This window comes from Perissodus microlepis, chromosome 18 (genome assembly GCF_051167445.1).
Source record: "Perissodus microlepis isolate ML-2025 ecotype Zambia chromosome 18, ASM5116744v1, whole genome shotgun sequence".
Taxonomy (NCBI): domain Eukaryota; kingdom Metazoa; phylum Chordata; class Actinopteri; order Cichliformes; family Cichlidae; genus Perissodus; species Perissodus microlepis.
In genome coordinates this window covers 6,259,191-6,276,455 of record NC_140478.1, presented here as the reverse complement: position 1 = coordinate 6,276,455, position 17,265 = coordinate 6,259,191, and the positions used below count along the sequence as shown (strand labels likewise).

General features: G+C 40.8%; 1 protein-coding gene across 8 annotated transcripts in view; it reads left to right on the top strand.

Annotated features, from left to right (window-relative positions):
* ctnnd2b (catenin (cadherin-associated protein), delta 2b) overlaps nt 1-17,265 on the top strand; it is a 205,812-nt gene that overhangs the window by 26,034 nt on the left and 162,513 nt on the right. For all 8 annotated transcript variants that reach the window (XM_084911800.1, XM_084911795.1, XM_084911793.1 and 5 more), the window contains exon 2: nt 16,796-16,932. In XM_084911800.1, the coding sequence (XP_084767926.1) occupies nt 16,801-16,932 (132 nt within the window). In that variant the 5' untranslated portion in view covers nt 16,796-16,800. The remainder of the gene's footprint in view (nt 1-16,795; nt 16,933-17,265) is intronic.

Sequence of the window (17,265 nt, the reverse complement as noted above, 5' to 3'; positions counted from 1 at the left end):
GCATTCATCCTCAGTGATGTTCACTCCTTTTTTAGCTCCACTTTGGTTTTCTGGCTCTTTAGCTGCCAAACTCTGCACTGCGTTCACCATCTTGTTGCTAACTTTCCCTGACATTTGGTTCTGAGCAAGCTGTGAAGGGTTTCATCAGAGCTTTTTCCTGTGAAAAACAGATGCCTGCTGCTGCTGAAAAGCAGGCTGATGAGAGCAATGAGACTGAAACCAACTGCGTCTTTGGAAACCAGAAACAATGAGCTGAAAGATGCTATAAAGGTTGGTCAAGCTGAGAGAGTGCTATAATGTTAGGTGATAATTCTCTACAGGTGTGTCAGTATGGGTGACATTTATCACATCAGGCATAGGCATTTTGCCCTTTGGAAGATATAAATCTTTATTGGACAGCTTTAGAATAAATCCCATATTATCTGTGAGGCTTTTTCCAGGAGAACAGAGGCAGCAATTTTCCTGCCAATTCAGATTTGGGGTCATTCATTAAACTGCTGTGTTGAGTCAGCCAGACAATATTAGTATTACTGTAAATATGCCTTTTTTTATTGCCTTTTGCTCTATCCAGATATGGAAAGATTCCTGATTATTTTGGAAGCCATCAGGAAAATGAAACATGTTATCACTGCCGGCTGTCAAAAGAATGAAACAGCTGTAATAAAAAGAGAAAAAAAATCACAGTTAATCAATGAACGTATAAAAACTTAAGCCAACTGCTGGCTGTCACAGGGATTTAACTCCACCTCGGCCAGATATATGTATTTCCTGTCTTATCTAAGACTGAGACAGTGCCGCCTGTCGAGAACATCCTTTAACTCTATACTGTCACCATCAGCAAGGAAGATGATTTAGTGTGCACTCTTAAAACGTTACACTGCTGCGAACAGATCAGGCTTGTGCTGTTGCAGCAAGATGTTTGCTGCCTTCCCTTGAGTCAGTCCCCAACAGACTGACTCAATGTGCCGAGGTTAAGCTGTAATGACACAGTCACTATCACAGAGTGACATATGGTGTGTGTGTGTGTGTGTGTGTGTGTGTGTGTGTGTGTGTGTGTGTGTGTGTGTGTGAAAACTCTTATTTAAGCATATTGCTTGCTCCCAGCTGAAGAAAAAGTGATAATGACAGAGGTTAAACAGTTAAAGTGTGAGTGTATATAGAATGGTGTTCATTGGAATAAGTATGTCTCTTTCTATATGGGAGCATATGCCTACTCACACTGAGCAGGTAGCTGTAATAGTTTCATCTCAGCTACATGGCTTTGAAACTCACTGCTGTTCAAAGCTTCTGTTTGTGAGAGGTAGCCAATCAAAAGAGAGTCAGCTTGGGAAGCTACTCTACAAGATAAGTCCTAAAATAACAACATGAACTTAGAAATGAACACAATTGGTCTCCTTTAATATACAAAGTGGCAAAAATCAGCTTAGTTATTCAAAAGTAGTTGTTTTTTATATGAATGTGAGGAGAAAATAAGCAGCAGAATGATTAGATTCTTTGATATTGTTTCTTGGAAGTTTAGCCCTGCTGGGATGCCCTGTAGTCACTCATGTCTTTCATTGTTAACATTAATGATGCGTGTTCTGTTATTGAATCCGAACTTACGGTTTTCATTCTTACAGTTTCATTCATGCTAGCTGCTAATGTAATCGCAAGATTTTTTATGCTAACATCATCGGTGTGCTGTGGTAGTTAACATGATAAATAGCAAAGACAAAGAATGTTTTTGAAATGCCAGTGTACATATGCATTTCAGCAAGTTGAACTCCAAGCTCTCTGTGTTTACCTGGAGGGACCAAGATCCTAATAAAGTTTTCCAGTTGTGATTGCCACCGAATGCTCGAACACTAACCTTTACCTCAATATTTTGAAGAGAGGTAAAGGCAAGAAATCCTGTGACAGATAGATTGTTGATAAAGTTCAGATGTTGTTAAGGATTTGTGCAACAGAAACAGAAATAAAAATGTAAAAAACAGGACCTTCAGATTCTGTTGAGGCCACCGTTACTTTGTATGACTGCTGGCCAAACCGACATAGTCAGATCGCTTCGTCTTTTTTGAATGTCATGTCTTTATGGGGCTTTAGACCTTTCTGAACTTGCCATGGAACTAAAAGTCCTGAAACCTGGAGGCAGAAATAGATTAATTATAACCAACTGTGAAATGCATAAATTGCTGTGACACTGGGATGAAACGTTCTGTCTGTCTGCTATGCAGTCATCTTTAACTATTTGCAAACCCAACTTCATGATGTCATATCCATGCCTTGGCCACTCCATATGTACTGTTGGTGTGAACAGGTAGAGATGAAAAAGGAGAGGCGGTTCCAAGCCTCTGGGGATGCCTGCGCCCTGGCGCCTTCACTGGCATCTCTAATCAAAACAGTCAACTTGGATCACAGAGGAAGTCTGCTAATTGAATTCCACTGTTGGATGTTTATTTTAGCCCGTGTGAAGTTTAATTTTAGAACAAATAAACTGGGGCCTTCAACAAGAGAACTCGGAAGGCGAAAAAAGTGTGAATTGTAAAGTCCAACCAAATCATTAGTGAGTGTTTATTACGTTGAGTCATTTTAAAACATTAAAAAACATGTTTTCTATAGAAAGACTTTCTTCTGTATGTATACACATGCTAAATCCTCTGACTGAAAAAAATTGGTTTTCTTTGTAGCGCTGGTCAGCTCCTGCAAAGTGAGCAGAAAACCTCTTAAACCACAGGGGATGCGGTCTCTGCTTTCTCTGCTTTGTTGTAGCCTTGTTAGCATTTCTGGGAGTTCTCAAAGCTGCGATGTCTAGTGCTGTATTAGTTATTATTAATCTCTGGCTCCCCACACGCCCAACCGCTCATGGCACATGGCTGCTCCTCCCCAGGTCGGACTCTGCTGGAAGTTGCTTCCTGCTAAAAGGGATTTTTTCTTTCCCGCTGTCTCCAAGTGCTTGCTCATACGAGGATGTCTGATTGTTAATTTTCTTTCCATTATTGTAGGGTCTTTACCTTACAATATAAAATGGCTTGAGGTGAGTGTTGTTGTGATTTGGCACTATATACATATCCGGTCTTTACGTGATGACATATGAACGCTGCTTCCGGGTCCAAACTAATCTACATTTATTAAGGCTGTTGTGTTTTTAACATGTTTTGTATCTTGTTCTATTTAATCTGAACAAGCCCCTAAAAAAGGGCAATGGTCACTATCGGCCTCTCTCGGGTTTTATTACCACTGTTTGATTTAAAGCTCAGTTTTTAAAAACTTACGATGTAACTACAGCCCAGCCCATGCAGCAGTATATTAATGACTAACCTCGTATTGTGGATGGATTATCTCAGTTGTTCTCCTAACTGACGTTTGGTCCGTTTACAGCATCCTGCCATGCGATTGCATTTGTCCCTAACCATCGGAAACCCTTGTGTTAACTTTTATCGAGTGGAAAAAAGTTAGCATTCATCCTCCACCTTCTCTTTGTTTATGTTATGCTAACCTAGCTTCCTGGCTAGCGATCACGTAGCACCTCATTATATACCAGCTAGTCCAGCTTCAGTAACCCTACAAACGTCACTGCTGTTTAGTTTTCTGTCTTCATTTATGTTGGAAGTGATAGCGGAGCTGTGCGTTTTAATTTGTATCATAAATCTCTCAGTCAGAACATGGTATATGATGTTTAGGGGGAAACTAGCAAGCTAACTTCCTGCTAACTTCCACCTCCATTAAATGTAATAAATTCTGTTTTCATGGATGCCTGGATGTTAAACTTAATAGTTTCACCTGGTATAGCAGCAACACTGATCATTTTATTAAAGATGAAGGAATTTAGACAGTTTGTATCTCTTAGTGATGCCACCGTGTTCGTTTGATATTGGGACCTGAAGCGGAGTTTGGACACGGAAACGGCTAATGATGTCAGACATACAGGCCGGATTGAACTGAATTTATAAATTCCCTTGGAATCATACAGTTGTCTTTTAAAAATAAACAGGAAAATGTGAAATTCAGTTCTCTTATGTACCCCTCATCCATTTTCCACATTTTAATGACGCCATAGCTTGCAGCTTTGGCTTCTTTCCTGTGCTAACCGCTTTATTGTTGTTAACTGATATCAGTTTTGTTAAATAGGAAACAGAAAGTGAGCTCAACTGCACAGTGGACATGTTAACTAGCTGAAAGTTTATAGAAGAAACCCACATGCCCACACCCACATCACCTGACTCAAAGGCATAAAAACAGACTAGCAATGTATACTAGTTCACATCCCATTTTATGAAAGTTTTGGACAGGACAACATACTGACAATTTGTAGAGGCTTTTGGGCATTCAGAAAATACAGTCTGCCTTCAATGTGGCACCAGGGAATGTCTTCAGCCAACTAACAAGGGCATGCTCATCAAATTTCACATCAGTTCAGTCATGAGATACTGTTTCCTGTGTATAAAGTTAACATTTGGCCTAAGGGTGGAACAAAAGGAGAGACTTCTTCCACTGAGAAGCATAAAAGTGCTTTGAGGGAGACACTCATTTTGTACAACTAGGAGTTCTTATATGACTCTAACCAAGTAGCAGTAAAGCTCCCAAAGAGGAGTTCTGTTTTTCTAATGAATCATCCTCAGGGGACCACTAATACCTACAAATAAAAAGACTTATTTGCTTGTTTTCCCTCACACATCATATCCTACTTTCTGCTTGTTTCCTTTAGTGCTGGGATTACAGCTGGTCCTAAATGTTGAGCAGCACAGCAATGCTACAAATAGCTTTATGACCCCAAATGTTGTGATTTTCATATGATAAACATTGTCATAATTTGTTTAAGCGTTGGTCTAAATTGCTCTCATAATCAGACCATGATAGAAGAGAACTTAGAACAACCTCATCAATCCCATCCTCTCGTGTGGATGTTTGTTGATTGCTTTCATGGGAGTAGCTTATTAGTTACCTTTATATGAGGGGGGATATCCCAAAGCTTGGTGGATTGGTGGATTTTTTTTCTTTTTAACAATGCTGAACACCAGCTCTATTCCATTTGTTTAAGATTTTATTTTCTGAGGTCTGAAATCAGGTTAGAGTGGGCTGTAATGGTGCTGAGGGAGCTGTCCTGATTACCCACCATGCCTTCCAAAAGTAATAATGTCTGTGCTCAAAAAAATATGAGAAACTGCCTCCTATAAGTGTAAATGAAATTGAATTTCCTTTGGCAACCCATAAGTTGACTACAAAGACAGTTTCCCCCTTGTATTTGCAAATTTTCTGCAATATTCCCCTTAATTAAGTTTTCTGCATTTCTGTTCCGCACCATTATTTTACATTAAATATAGTCCCATTTTGTGTTATTATGGGCAAATAATGTGGAGCTGTCACCGAGTTTAATCAGCATCATTAGCTCTAGTGTGTGCAAAACTTCGTTAAACCTTAATGGACACCATCAAACGTCTGTCATCCCTCAACACCTGCCATCACACTGCTTTAAGGCTATGGTTCTTAGTGCTGTTGTTCCTTAGAATATAATATTTACAGTGTGTTGGCTGACTGTTGAACCTTCTTCTGGTTAATTAGCCACATCCATGTGAAACATGAGTGCGATGGGAAAAAAGAAAAAAAAGAAAACGTTCCTGTAAGCTCTCGTTTGTCCTTGTAACTTTGCTAGGTGAATTCTGATTATATAATCAAGAGTGCTTTCTAGCAAACACCAACAAATATCAGTGAGCGCCATTAGCATTTGTGCTTAAAATATATAAATGAAATGAAAACAGTCAGAGCGAACTTAATTGCGATCCATATTCAGCGAGCCAGGCATCCAGGCAGCAAAATAACAACACAGCAGACGCCCTCTGAAGTAGCTTGGCAAGGGTTTTTATTGTCATGTAACTGGCTTTCTGCATTCATGCTTTTAATAATACATATTTATTAAATAATGGATTTTTATTGTGGCCAAATGCCTCATAATGGTCTGTTCTGAGCTGCTAACCTTAACCGATATTCTGAGTGTTGCACGCTGTATTTTACAGCACTGCTGTAGGTACAGTGTCAGCTTGTGTACCCACTTAATATAAATGCCCATTAGCATCTGCACTTTTCCCACAGATAGATTTAGTTGGTGGGTAATTAACCCTGAATGATGCTCATAAAGCCATCTGCTATTGTCTTCCAGCAACAACTCTGTGGTGAAAAGTCAAATGATCAGTGATACCATCACGGCCTGTCCACATGGATACTGTCACTTATTTTGGCTGATTAGAGTTCCATATGTTCTGTGTGAGGATAGATGACATGAACGCTATCATACAGAATATTAGGCTAACACATGTTACTAATCAAATTAATAATGGCTGTTTACCTAAATAAAACAAAACCCCATTAATGCCATTAGTAACATATATATTTACCTGTCAGTCAGTTCAAAGTCGCTGCAGTGAAAGAGGCCTGTATCTCTGAAATGCCATCCAACCTTCAGGACCTTAATTTCACATCCACACTTCTTTGCAGGTTGCAGATTATGATACTAGCACAAGATGGCAGCGTCCATTTCCAAGATACTGGTATAGTGGGAGGAAGTACTGACACGCCATATGTTCAATGCAGGCACCTTGTTATTCCCCATCTGGTTCATGTGGACTTTAACTGGGAACACAGTCCTAATCTGCAGGACCTGTAAATGCTGCTGCTGCTGCACCTTTTTAAGGTGAACATAAGTGCTCACTCCTCTCTCTACTTGTCTTGTTTATTTATTTATTTGTTTATTTAGCAGACGTTTAGACTTGTTCTACAGGAAAAGCACAGGTGGTACTAATCAATTAACAGCAACCTAAAAGTCACAGTCATAACTTCATTCAGAGGAGCTTGAAACTGAAGCAGCTAAATTGGGTTTACTCCTCTCCCTCTTGCTCTGTCTTCAAACCTGTGATTTCCCAAACATCCTTTGTTAAAAGACTTGTAGCTGCCCCAGGTAAAGAATGATTAACGCACTTATGTTTACCCTTAGGCAACTTAATCATTTAAATGAGGCTGGGGAAAGATCATAGTCAGGATTCAGGGCTCGCAAAATCGCTAGCCCGACGTCCCGGAGCTAGCGATATCTCCGGTCGGGCGACCAAAATCTATCTCAGCCCCGCCCGTTGGGCTATATGATAACCCGACGGGCTATCATATAGCCACGTGGATGGTTCGAGCCCTGGTTGCTCCAGTCTCAATGCCAAATATCTTTGGGCAAGATACTAACCCCTAATTGCTATCCATGTGAATGATAGATAGAAAGCACTTAAGGATAGAAAAATGTGCATGGATGGATGGGGTAACCTTTCAGCACTGTGGGTGCTTTTCCAAATATGGATGCTCCCAATTCCAGATGTTTAAGCTACCAATCACACCCCCACAGCCCATCTGTCACTCCTAGTGGAATTATAACAGGGATCCGCTCTGAGCCCCTTCTTGTTTGCAGTGGTGATGGACAGCCTGGCAGGCTGCAGGAGTTTGATGTTTGCAGATGACACTTTGATCTGTAGTGAGAGTAGGGAACAGGTGGAAGAGTGCCTGGAGAGGTGGAGGCATACACTGGACAGAAGAAAGGCAATAGAAGCAAGACTAAAATATTTGTGTAAATGAGAGGAAGGGGAGGGATGGGTGGAAAAGTTAAAATGCAAAGAGTAGACATTGTGAAGGTAGAAAATTTCAAAATACCTGAGGTCAATCATTCAAAGCAACGGACGGTACGTAAGACAGCCAGGTTGGAGTGGGTGGAGATGAGTGTGAGGGGTGATGACAGAAGGATAGCAGCAAGAATGAAGGGGAAGGTTTACAAGCTCGTATGGTTTGAGACAGCTGCAGTGAAAAAAAGACAGGAATCTGAGCTGGAGGTGAAAAAAAGACAGGAATCTGAGCTGGAGGTAGCAAAGTTGGTAGCTGAGATGGTTGAGACATGTACACAGGAGCCATAGAGGATATACTGAACAAAGGATGTTGAAGATGGAGCTGCCAGCCAGGAGGAAAAGAAAAAGACTTCAGAGGAGGTTCATGAATGTCATGAAGGAGGACATGTAGAGGGTGGCTGTGACAGATGTGTTGGAAAAACTTGTATGTATCACCTAAATAGTAAAATGTCTCAGTTTAAAGAAATGACACAATATCTATGCTTGGCTATGAGCAAAAATTGGTATATAGGTTTGCAAATCACTGCAGTCTATGCAGTTTATGTAACACTGCTATGTTTATCAAGCTGTTCAAGGGACAGCCTTGTGTGAGAAAGTTGTGTGTAATGTTGGTCTTAATATAGATGCAAACCTTTTCAGCAAAAAATCCATTATCCATTTTCATTAAAAAATATTAATAATATTGCTTACGTCGTCTTCAGAAGTCAGCAGTCAGAAGTACAAAATAATGTCTGGGATAAGGCCTTTTATAAATGATGACACCTTGATGTAAACTCACATACTCACATATAGTAATTCAATTTAATTCAATTTTATTTGTACAGCGCCAAATCACAACAACAGCTGCCTCAAGGTGCTTTGTATTGTAAGGTAGACCCTTCAGTAATACATACAGAGAATAACCCAACATTCATATGACCCCCTATGAGCAAGCACTTTGGCGAAGGAAAAGTGGGAAGAAAAAACTCCCTTTTAACAGGAAGAAACCTCTGGGAGAACCAGGCTCAGGGAGGGGCGGGGCCATCTGCTGCGACTGGTTGGGGTGAGAGAAGGAAAACAGGACAAAAGACATGTTGTTGTTCATATAGTACAGTACAGAGGATCTCTATACTATAAAGCCGGTATGCTCATGTACTGTTAAATCCAACATTCACTCACATATTAATTCTGTTCTCCACCAACTGAGTGTAAATATGTATATATATATGTCTCTACTGAGGTAGGAAAATAAGAGCAAACCCATCAAACTGAGGACTGTGAAATCAATCAATGTTTTAAAAGATGCCAAAATGCTCTATAAAGCTAAAAGGGACTGCTCAAATGTCCAAGACAGGATTTTAATTAGATAGGTGTCGGTTGGGGTTTTTAATGTGTCTTGTACTACTATCATTGCTGTTTCATTTCTTTTGACATGTCCATTAGACCAGCGGTCCCCAACCCTCGGGCCTCGGACCGGTACTGGTCCGTGAGTCGTTTGGTACCGGGCCGCGAGAGTTGAGGCTCAGGTGTGAAATGTATGGTTTTCAGGGTTTTTATCGGTTTTCAGCGTTATTTTGTTATCGTTTTTATCGTTAACTCGGTTTTCCTGGGTCTTTTCATGTGTGTTATGAATAAATCTTCTTTTTTTCGGTACCGGTACTAGTTTTATTTTGTTGTATTTATCCGCGACACCTTAAAGGCCGGTCCGTGAAAATAATGTCGGGCATAAACCGGTCCGTGGCGCAAAAAAGGTTGGGGACCGCTGCATTAGACAACAAAAGAGTAAATCAAATATCACAAAACTGTCAGAGGTAACACAGAAAAGTTAAAGCCACACATTCACGGTTGACACTGGGTTTAAATAAATACAAAGTGATACACAGACAGTACTAATTGCATTGGTAAATGTTGTTAATTTGGAAGCAGAGTCGTGGGTGCAGGGTCTAGACAAAGGGACAGATGACTGGTGAAGACAAAACAAAACACTGCTGCAAGTTTTAATGAGGCAACGGGGGACTGCCCATCAAACACTCATATCTCAGATAGAAAGTACAAATACCCACATATGCACACACGCTTTAGTGCACTATGCACACACATATGTACACAAGAGGAAATAGAGTCGTGAGTGCAATATGCAACACCCACAAAGAACCATGCCATACAGAGGTTTAGCTGATTTGCTGCACCTCTGATGAATTCTGTCTTCACCAAAACATGCCTGTCTCAGACCCGACTGATGAGCTTAATGGGTCAAAAGATTAAGCCCAATAGTCCCCATGTCAGACATGTCAATCATAGCGTGGTGAGCTGCATTTACAATGTTACAGCAATATCAGAGATTACGCTGTGAAATGCAGGCCTAAATACCCCTGCATTACACCGCTGAAATATAGACCTAAAAATCCAAGATTATGCTTCAGTGAAATAAAGCCTTTAGGCCTAATCCATATTCAAAGTCTTGTCTCTAGCTGGGCTGTTGGCCTCTGAAACCTAGTTCTGATGGCTGTTATTGGGGAAAGCTGCTTTGTACTGGTCAGTTGTGTGATGAGGGCTTGGACACGGTCTGTCGAGTTGACCTATATTTGGCTGCCTGCCCTGTCTGCAAAATTAAAAAAACAGATCTTCCCTTGCGTTTTATTCTATAGGCAAATTGGGCCTTCTCCACTTTCGGTTTCAATTCTCTGATCAAGCTTGGATGTACTGTCAGGTTAAATTTTTAATGCTTAATCAAGCCAAAGTAAGGAGAGACTGAACACAGTGCAGGATCAGGACATCCTTCACCATCAATGTAGGAATTTCTAGTGTTGGTGCAGCAATGTATTAGTATGCATGGTAATTTTTTGGGGGAGGGATTAATGCTAACACCACCATGCTGAGGTAGCCCCACTGACAATGCTAAGCTCTACTCACACAGACCTAGGGACCAGTTGGCTGATCGCCAGAGAAAAATGTGCATTGGTGTCACTGGCGTGCTTGGTTGCAAAGAAGTATATGGTACTGCACAAAAAAACCCCTCCATTGGATTGCTTTGGTTGCCAGTAGATTGCTGCAGTAGCACACAGTTTCTCTGGAAGATGCCAACTGGTCTTCAACCACTTGCCAACTACTGGCTAAGCAGTAGTGAAAATGTGAATGTGAAGTGCACGGAAGTGAAGTGGTTGGTTTCAGCAGTAAGGCACAACATTTTGGTTTGTGATGCACTTTTTCGAGTTTTACTCCCACTCAGTGGTTGGTGTGTGTTTGCAGACAAATCTTCATCTTCTATGCAAACTACAGGCAACCCCAGCAATTTGCAAATAACGAAAACAACTAGGAGGCTTTGATGTAGAATGTTCATTCCTACTAATGTTACCCAGCAAAAGCCAGCAACGATTCTCCAGCTGGTTGAGAAATACGCATCTTTCCCTATTGAACCTAGGTTGCTAGGGTGTTGGTCATGTCTTTAGAACTGAGGCTGAAGTCTGAAATTATGACATCTAGAACGCACAATGTTTGTCACCATCCTAGTTTCTAGTAATATAGTTTCAGTCCATACGGTAAGTGCTTCATTGCATAAATTAGTGGTAGTACATGAAAAATCTGAAATCACCAAAGTTTGTAGGACTTCTGGGGCTTTTTAAACAGCTTGTCATACAGGTCCTGAATCTATGAAGGAATTCTGACACACTTAAGATGGTGGTTTTGCTTCATATGCCTGCAAACAGGGTCCGTCATAGTTTGGGGCAACATTTCAGCCACTGGTGTAGAGGATGGTGCTAAAATTAATGGAATTATGAACACATAAAATTATTGTCAGATTTTGATCCCCCATGCAGTACCAATGCATACCTGGATAGAAAAAGCGAACACTGGAACACCATCAGTCATGGATTGGCGTCCCCAAAGCCCGGATCTCTAACTTATTGAAGCAGTGAGGAGTCATCTTGACAAAGAACCTTACAAAAGGAAAAAAACCTCCAAATAAGAGCTTTGAATGTCTTTCAAGAAGCATTGAGAACTATTCCTGAAATTCCTGAAATGACAAAAAAGCGACCTGCAAAAGTTTAGTTTGTGATGAAGAATAAATGGTAGTTGTAGCAAATAATGACTCAAGCTTTTTAGAATTGTAGAAACTCTGTATTTTGATTTATGTTTGCACATTTCAATAAATCACTGCACCTATTTCCCATTTTCCTAGCAACATAAAAAGAAATGAGGTGTTGCTCAAGAGTTTTTTCCACAGTACCATATTTCCCAAATTTATTTTCAAACAGTCTCTTAGTTTTTAATAGAAAAAATACCCAACCAGACTTCAACTCATTTTGTATGCCCTGCATAAATCATTTCAGAAGTATTCCCCATGGAGAAAACAGAAATGTGCACTAAGCAAGACAACGATAAAAAGCAGAGATGTGGGGTGATGATGTAAGAGATGTGCAAACATGATGAGTACATCATGGCTGTGCAATCAAGACTAAGCAAATAGATTAGGTAGGCTAATGGATGAATGGGCTTAACAGCGGTAGTAATGGGATACAACTCATAAACAGGCATATGCGGTAAAGTCATAATGCGGTATGAAGAACAGCTGCAGGTCATTGCTCAGATCTAGAAATTTCCAGTAGTTAAAAAGGCTCTGTTAAGCGAACATTGCCTCACTGTTAAAATGTTCATTTGTACCAGTCATGCTGCTGGTGTGAAAAAAGGCCTATTTCCCAAGTATGCACTGCATGCGTGACTCAGCGTGGCATACAGTGGATGGTGGATCAAAGACAACGTTTGATAGCGTGATTCTACTGAAGTGACTTGAATTATCTGTCTTCTCTGTTGAACTACCAAGTCACTGAAACTGCAGGATCTTATTCTTGTGTTCCGATACTTCCAAAAGGACTTCTAATTTCTTTTCTGCCTTTTTTCTTTTTTATTCGCTGGCCTAGTTTCATCTCTGTCATATTTTGTTTTAAGAATTGTATATCATTTTATTCAGTGCGGAGATTTTTACAAAACAGTTTTCTAAACTCAAGGGTCAGGCTTTATTGTCCCCAGAAGGAAATTCGCTGTGTTAATAAACTGTGTTTAGGCACAATGTGGTACTCGGTGTGGCAAAAAAATATGTCCACCATAGACTGTAAGAAACAGATGTCACTCATTGGTTTGTCACTGAACAAAGTGCTCTCCATCATAGACAACCCATCTCAAGTGTACAGTAACTCTTCCTTCTCTGACAGGTGAACAACACTTGTCAGGCACCAGATTTCACACAAATATTTCGGTATTATGCTTTCTTGCAGCTGCTTTTTTTATAGTACACATATTATTTATTAAAGCAATTTGCACTACTCTATTATACAATCTTGGTCTTATTTAACTTAAAATCATTTTTACGTTTTATTTTCTTTGTTTGTTGTATACTGTTGTATACATAAAAACGTTGCACCATCTCACAGTATAACTTCCTCACTATGCACCTGCTTTTATTCTCTAAGCAGCACCAGCCATTGCAAGAAAAGATGCTTTGCTATGTCAAACTAAAATAAATACTGGGATCTCAAATATCTGCTCAGAAGATTAAAAAACACTAAATGTGAATCACAACATTTTAGTTTTTGTATGTATTATTTTACACAGTTTAACCATATTATTATCACATTATAAAATATCTAAAACATTTACAGACAACAAAAGCAAAAGGAGAAAAGGAGACTCAGCGAGGCTGCGTCTTACTACTACTACTACTACTAGTACTGTACATCATTTTAAACTGTTTTTTATTCAATGTAGACTGTACTTTTTTACTTTTTGTCATTTTTTTCCATACATCACAACATCCCAAGGACAGAACTCCCAAACACAAATGAAACAGCGTATGTATGACCCTCCCACTAGGGAGTTTCCTGCAACTGGTCCGTCGGGTTATTGTCTCCCCAGAAACACTTCCCTTGTGCTTTGGAAATCTGTTTTTTCACATTTCAGTTTTCGTTTTTCCTATTTCCGTTGTGTTTTGGGTGCTTTTGCAGCATTTTTCTTATTGCTGGTGTTTTCTTAAGTTGCAGTCCGTTTGGACTCCCAGGGCCAGCGTAACATGGTGGCCACAGGGGCTGCTGTCTAGCAAATGTTACAGGTTTCTTCTTGAAAGCTTAAAGATGGAAGCAAACATTCATCTGGCTGAGAAGGCCTCAGCGACAGCTGCCATGAACCAGGACCCAACTCTGCTTACAGAAACAAAAACATAGAACACAGGAGCGAGATTTCCAGAGGGGATGAGACAAATCATGAAAAGTGGAGGGATGACACTCTGTGATAATGACTACTGAAAGAGCAAAGAGTGGTAAGAGAAGCAGAATAGGCAGAGTTGAGTTTCTTTTTAAATGGACAGTACAGCTCATGCTTTACAGTTGTGCCAGCAGACTCAGAGAGTACAGATTTCAGAAAATTGAGCTGACAGGAAGAATGTGAAGCATGTAACGGTGTCACAGAGCCAGATAAGCAGCATGTTTATGAGGTATAGTGCATCCTCGGAGAAGGTGAGGCTGAGAGAGCTCAGGTGCATTGTAGCATTGCAGGTTCAAATTCAACCCACAACCTTGTGGGTCATCCTCCTTCTGTCACCCTCCTCTGGGTGCTGCCTAATAAAGCAGAAATGTGCTGAAAAAGATGAGCACGCATTGAAACAGGTCAAGTGAAGAGAAGTGAGGGAGGAGAACACAATAGTGGGGAGGCACGAGGAGGAAAGAAGGAGCGAGAGACATTACGCGTAAGCAGCAAAGTGGGTGGAAGTGAAAGGTTTCGGTTTACAAACAGTGATTTGGGAAACGGAGAGCAAAAGAAACACTCCAAAATGGAAGACACGTAAAGCCAGGTCAGCCATATTAGCAGCCTTCAGTGACCATAGATTGTTGCCTAGCAGCATGCAAGAATAGTTTTCTCCTCTTGTCATGTCTTTTCTTCATATCCCATCAACCTCCTCCTCTTTTCTCCTCACCTCGCCTCCATCTCTCTGCTGTCTTCTCTGGGCTGTCATCCTCACTCTCATTCATTTTTCCCTTCACCCCCCCTCCTCTCCGCTCACAGGCTCCACTTTTCTTACCTCGGCATTAGGCTTGTGCTGCCTCATGCCAGCAGCACAGTTTTACGTGTGTGCATGTGTGTGTGTCTGTGTGTGTGTCTGTATGTGTGCACATTCCTCATTCCGATCCTTTCCCCAGTGTATAAATCTGGCTGATGCAGCCGTTACACCAGCTCTGTGCTGCATCAGGATTACATGGCACATGTGAAGCCCGTGTCCTCCTACGCTTGGTCAAATACAGGATGACACATGGCATCAAGCATGGAATTTGAGTGTGTGTGTGTGTGTGTGTGTGTGTGTGTGTGTGTGTGTGCCAGTCCCTCTGATGCTGGAACTCTGGAAGTTAGACTTGTGATACCAAAATAGCCGCCCAAATATGTGTTCAGACCTTATCTAAGAGGCAGTTACAAACTTTTTTAAATACCAGACGCAACTTTACAGCTTTTTTTCTTAACAGTAAAATAACTACAAATGGTTAAAATAAAGGATGAAAGTGAAGCTGCTAATTTACTGATAAGTCTACATTCCTGCTCTCAGCAAGGACCATGAGCTGTGTGTAGCATCGGAAAGAATATGTGGATACATGCACTGGAAATGAGCTTGCTCTGAAAGGTAGCTGGGCTCTCTTGTTCATACAGCAGAGGCTCAGAATGGTGCACATCCACATCAAAACCAGTAGGTGAGGTGACTCAGGCATCCGACACCTCTTAGGTGAGGTGTTCTGGCCCTGGGGGAGACCGAAGACATGGGAAAACCTCAGTGTAACCCCAAGAAAAGATGGAGGAGCTGGTTAGGAAGAGAAAGGTGTTCTCACCTCTGCTTAGACTGTTGAACCTGCGACCCAGATAAGAGGCAGAACATGGATGGATGCATATTATGAAGTGTTACCTGTGCAGATTAGCTCTACAGTTGACATGTTATGTTCGATCTGCTTCATTGCTACTAAATCTATATCTTCTTTTTATTTTGTCAGGAACAAAATATTGTAGCACTCTTAGCAACACATTATAACACGACCTGTGACTAAGGATAAAACTCTCCTCTAAATAAGTGGAAGTTTTATGCATTTTATTTGAAATTGCAGTGTAAATATATACAATATAAATGGTAGGTATGCTAGAATAAAAAGGTAACAAATCAGGTTTTTAAAGGAAACAAAGAAATAATTATACCGTAAGTAAATTTGAGTACAGTGGTCCCTCGTTTATTGCGGGTGTTACGTTCTAAAAATAACCCGCGATAGGTGAAATCTGCGAAGTAGCCAACTTTATTTTTTATTATTATAGATGTTTTAAGGCTGTAAAACCCATCACTTCACACTTTGTACACTTTTCTCAGACAGGCATGAACATTTTCACACTTTTCTCTCGTTTAAACACTCTCAAAGTTCAAACCTTCTTAGAAAAATAAGTCCAGTATTATAGAATGAAACCAAAGATCAAAACCTGTTGTCAGGTCCAGAACATGGAAATAGAGCAGCTGCGAGAGAATCAATGGTGCAGAAGTAGAGGAAGCAAGAAGAATGAGTTGAATAAAGTTTGACTTACCTGACTGTTTTGTTTTGCTTAATGCGCCTTATGATCCTTTGACGTTGACACTGTTGTGTTTGCTGTCTTCTGCTAGCGAAGATTTATGTAAATTTGACAAGCTGAACGCATTCTGTGCTGTACAGGAGACACAGCACGAGATTGATTGAAAATTGTCTACAACCAAGCAGGACGCTGAACACAGTGCGCTGTAAACACACAATTTTTTAAAATGTGTGTCTACAAAATTTGATTCTCCATTATCTCTGTAGAGTATGCTCCCTCTTCTCGCTGGCCTACATTTGTTTTGCTCCCGTGCACCTGTCCTTGATGCGTCACTGCCCTTTTTTAAATGCATGCTACAATAAGCTCTAGCTACCTATGACCTGAATCTGAAAAAGTCAGAAAGAAAATGCAAATAAAGAGCGGAGCAGTAGTCTTTTAGCAGATTTGTCAGTGACCAAATAGATTTTTTTCCAAATGGATTTGTTACACAGCTCCACATCCAACCTCCACTCATGTGTGCATGACGAGTGTAAAAATTATGTCCCACTCTAAATGTTGGGATGTGAGTGTCTAATAGTAAAAGACTTGCATGTTCCCTTGTTTTCCAGGAGGTATGCCAGTGCCTGAGGTGGCGTCTGACACTGCCAGCGCTGCTACCATGTTGAGCCCCGTCCTCAATGCCTCCAACGGAGACGGCTCCGAGTCTGAAACCACCTCCGCCATCCTCGCCTCAGTCAAGGAACAGGTTAGAAGTCCGTGTGTGTGCATGTGCGTGTGAGCGTTCTTGCGAGTGTGCGTGCGACGTAAATTGAGGGCTGTCACAATTAATGAAATATGATCACCAGAATGTAGTGAGGATAATTCCCCATCCTTTCGGGGCAAAACAAGCTGACGGTAAACAGTAAACACAAATGATGGAATGCCCATCTGAGCTAATGTGTCACAAATATGTCACCACATTTTGATCTGTTAGGAGAGAGCCTTGGGCTACAGATGCTCAGTATTATTTTTGAAAATACCCTAATGCAGTAGGACGCATCATTCGCCCACATTTTGTCAAAGTCTGAGCAGCTTTGTT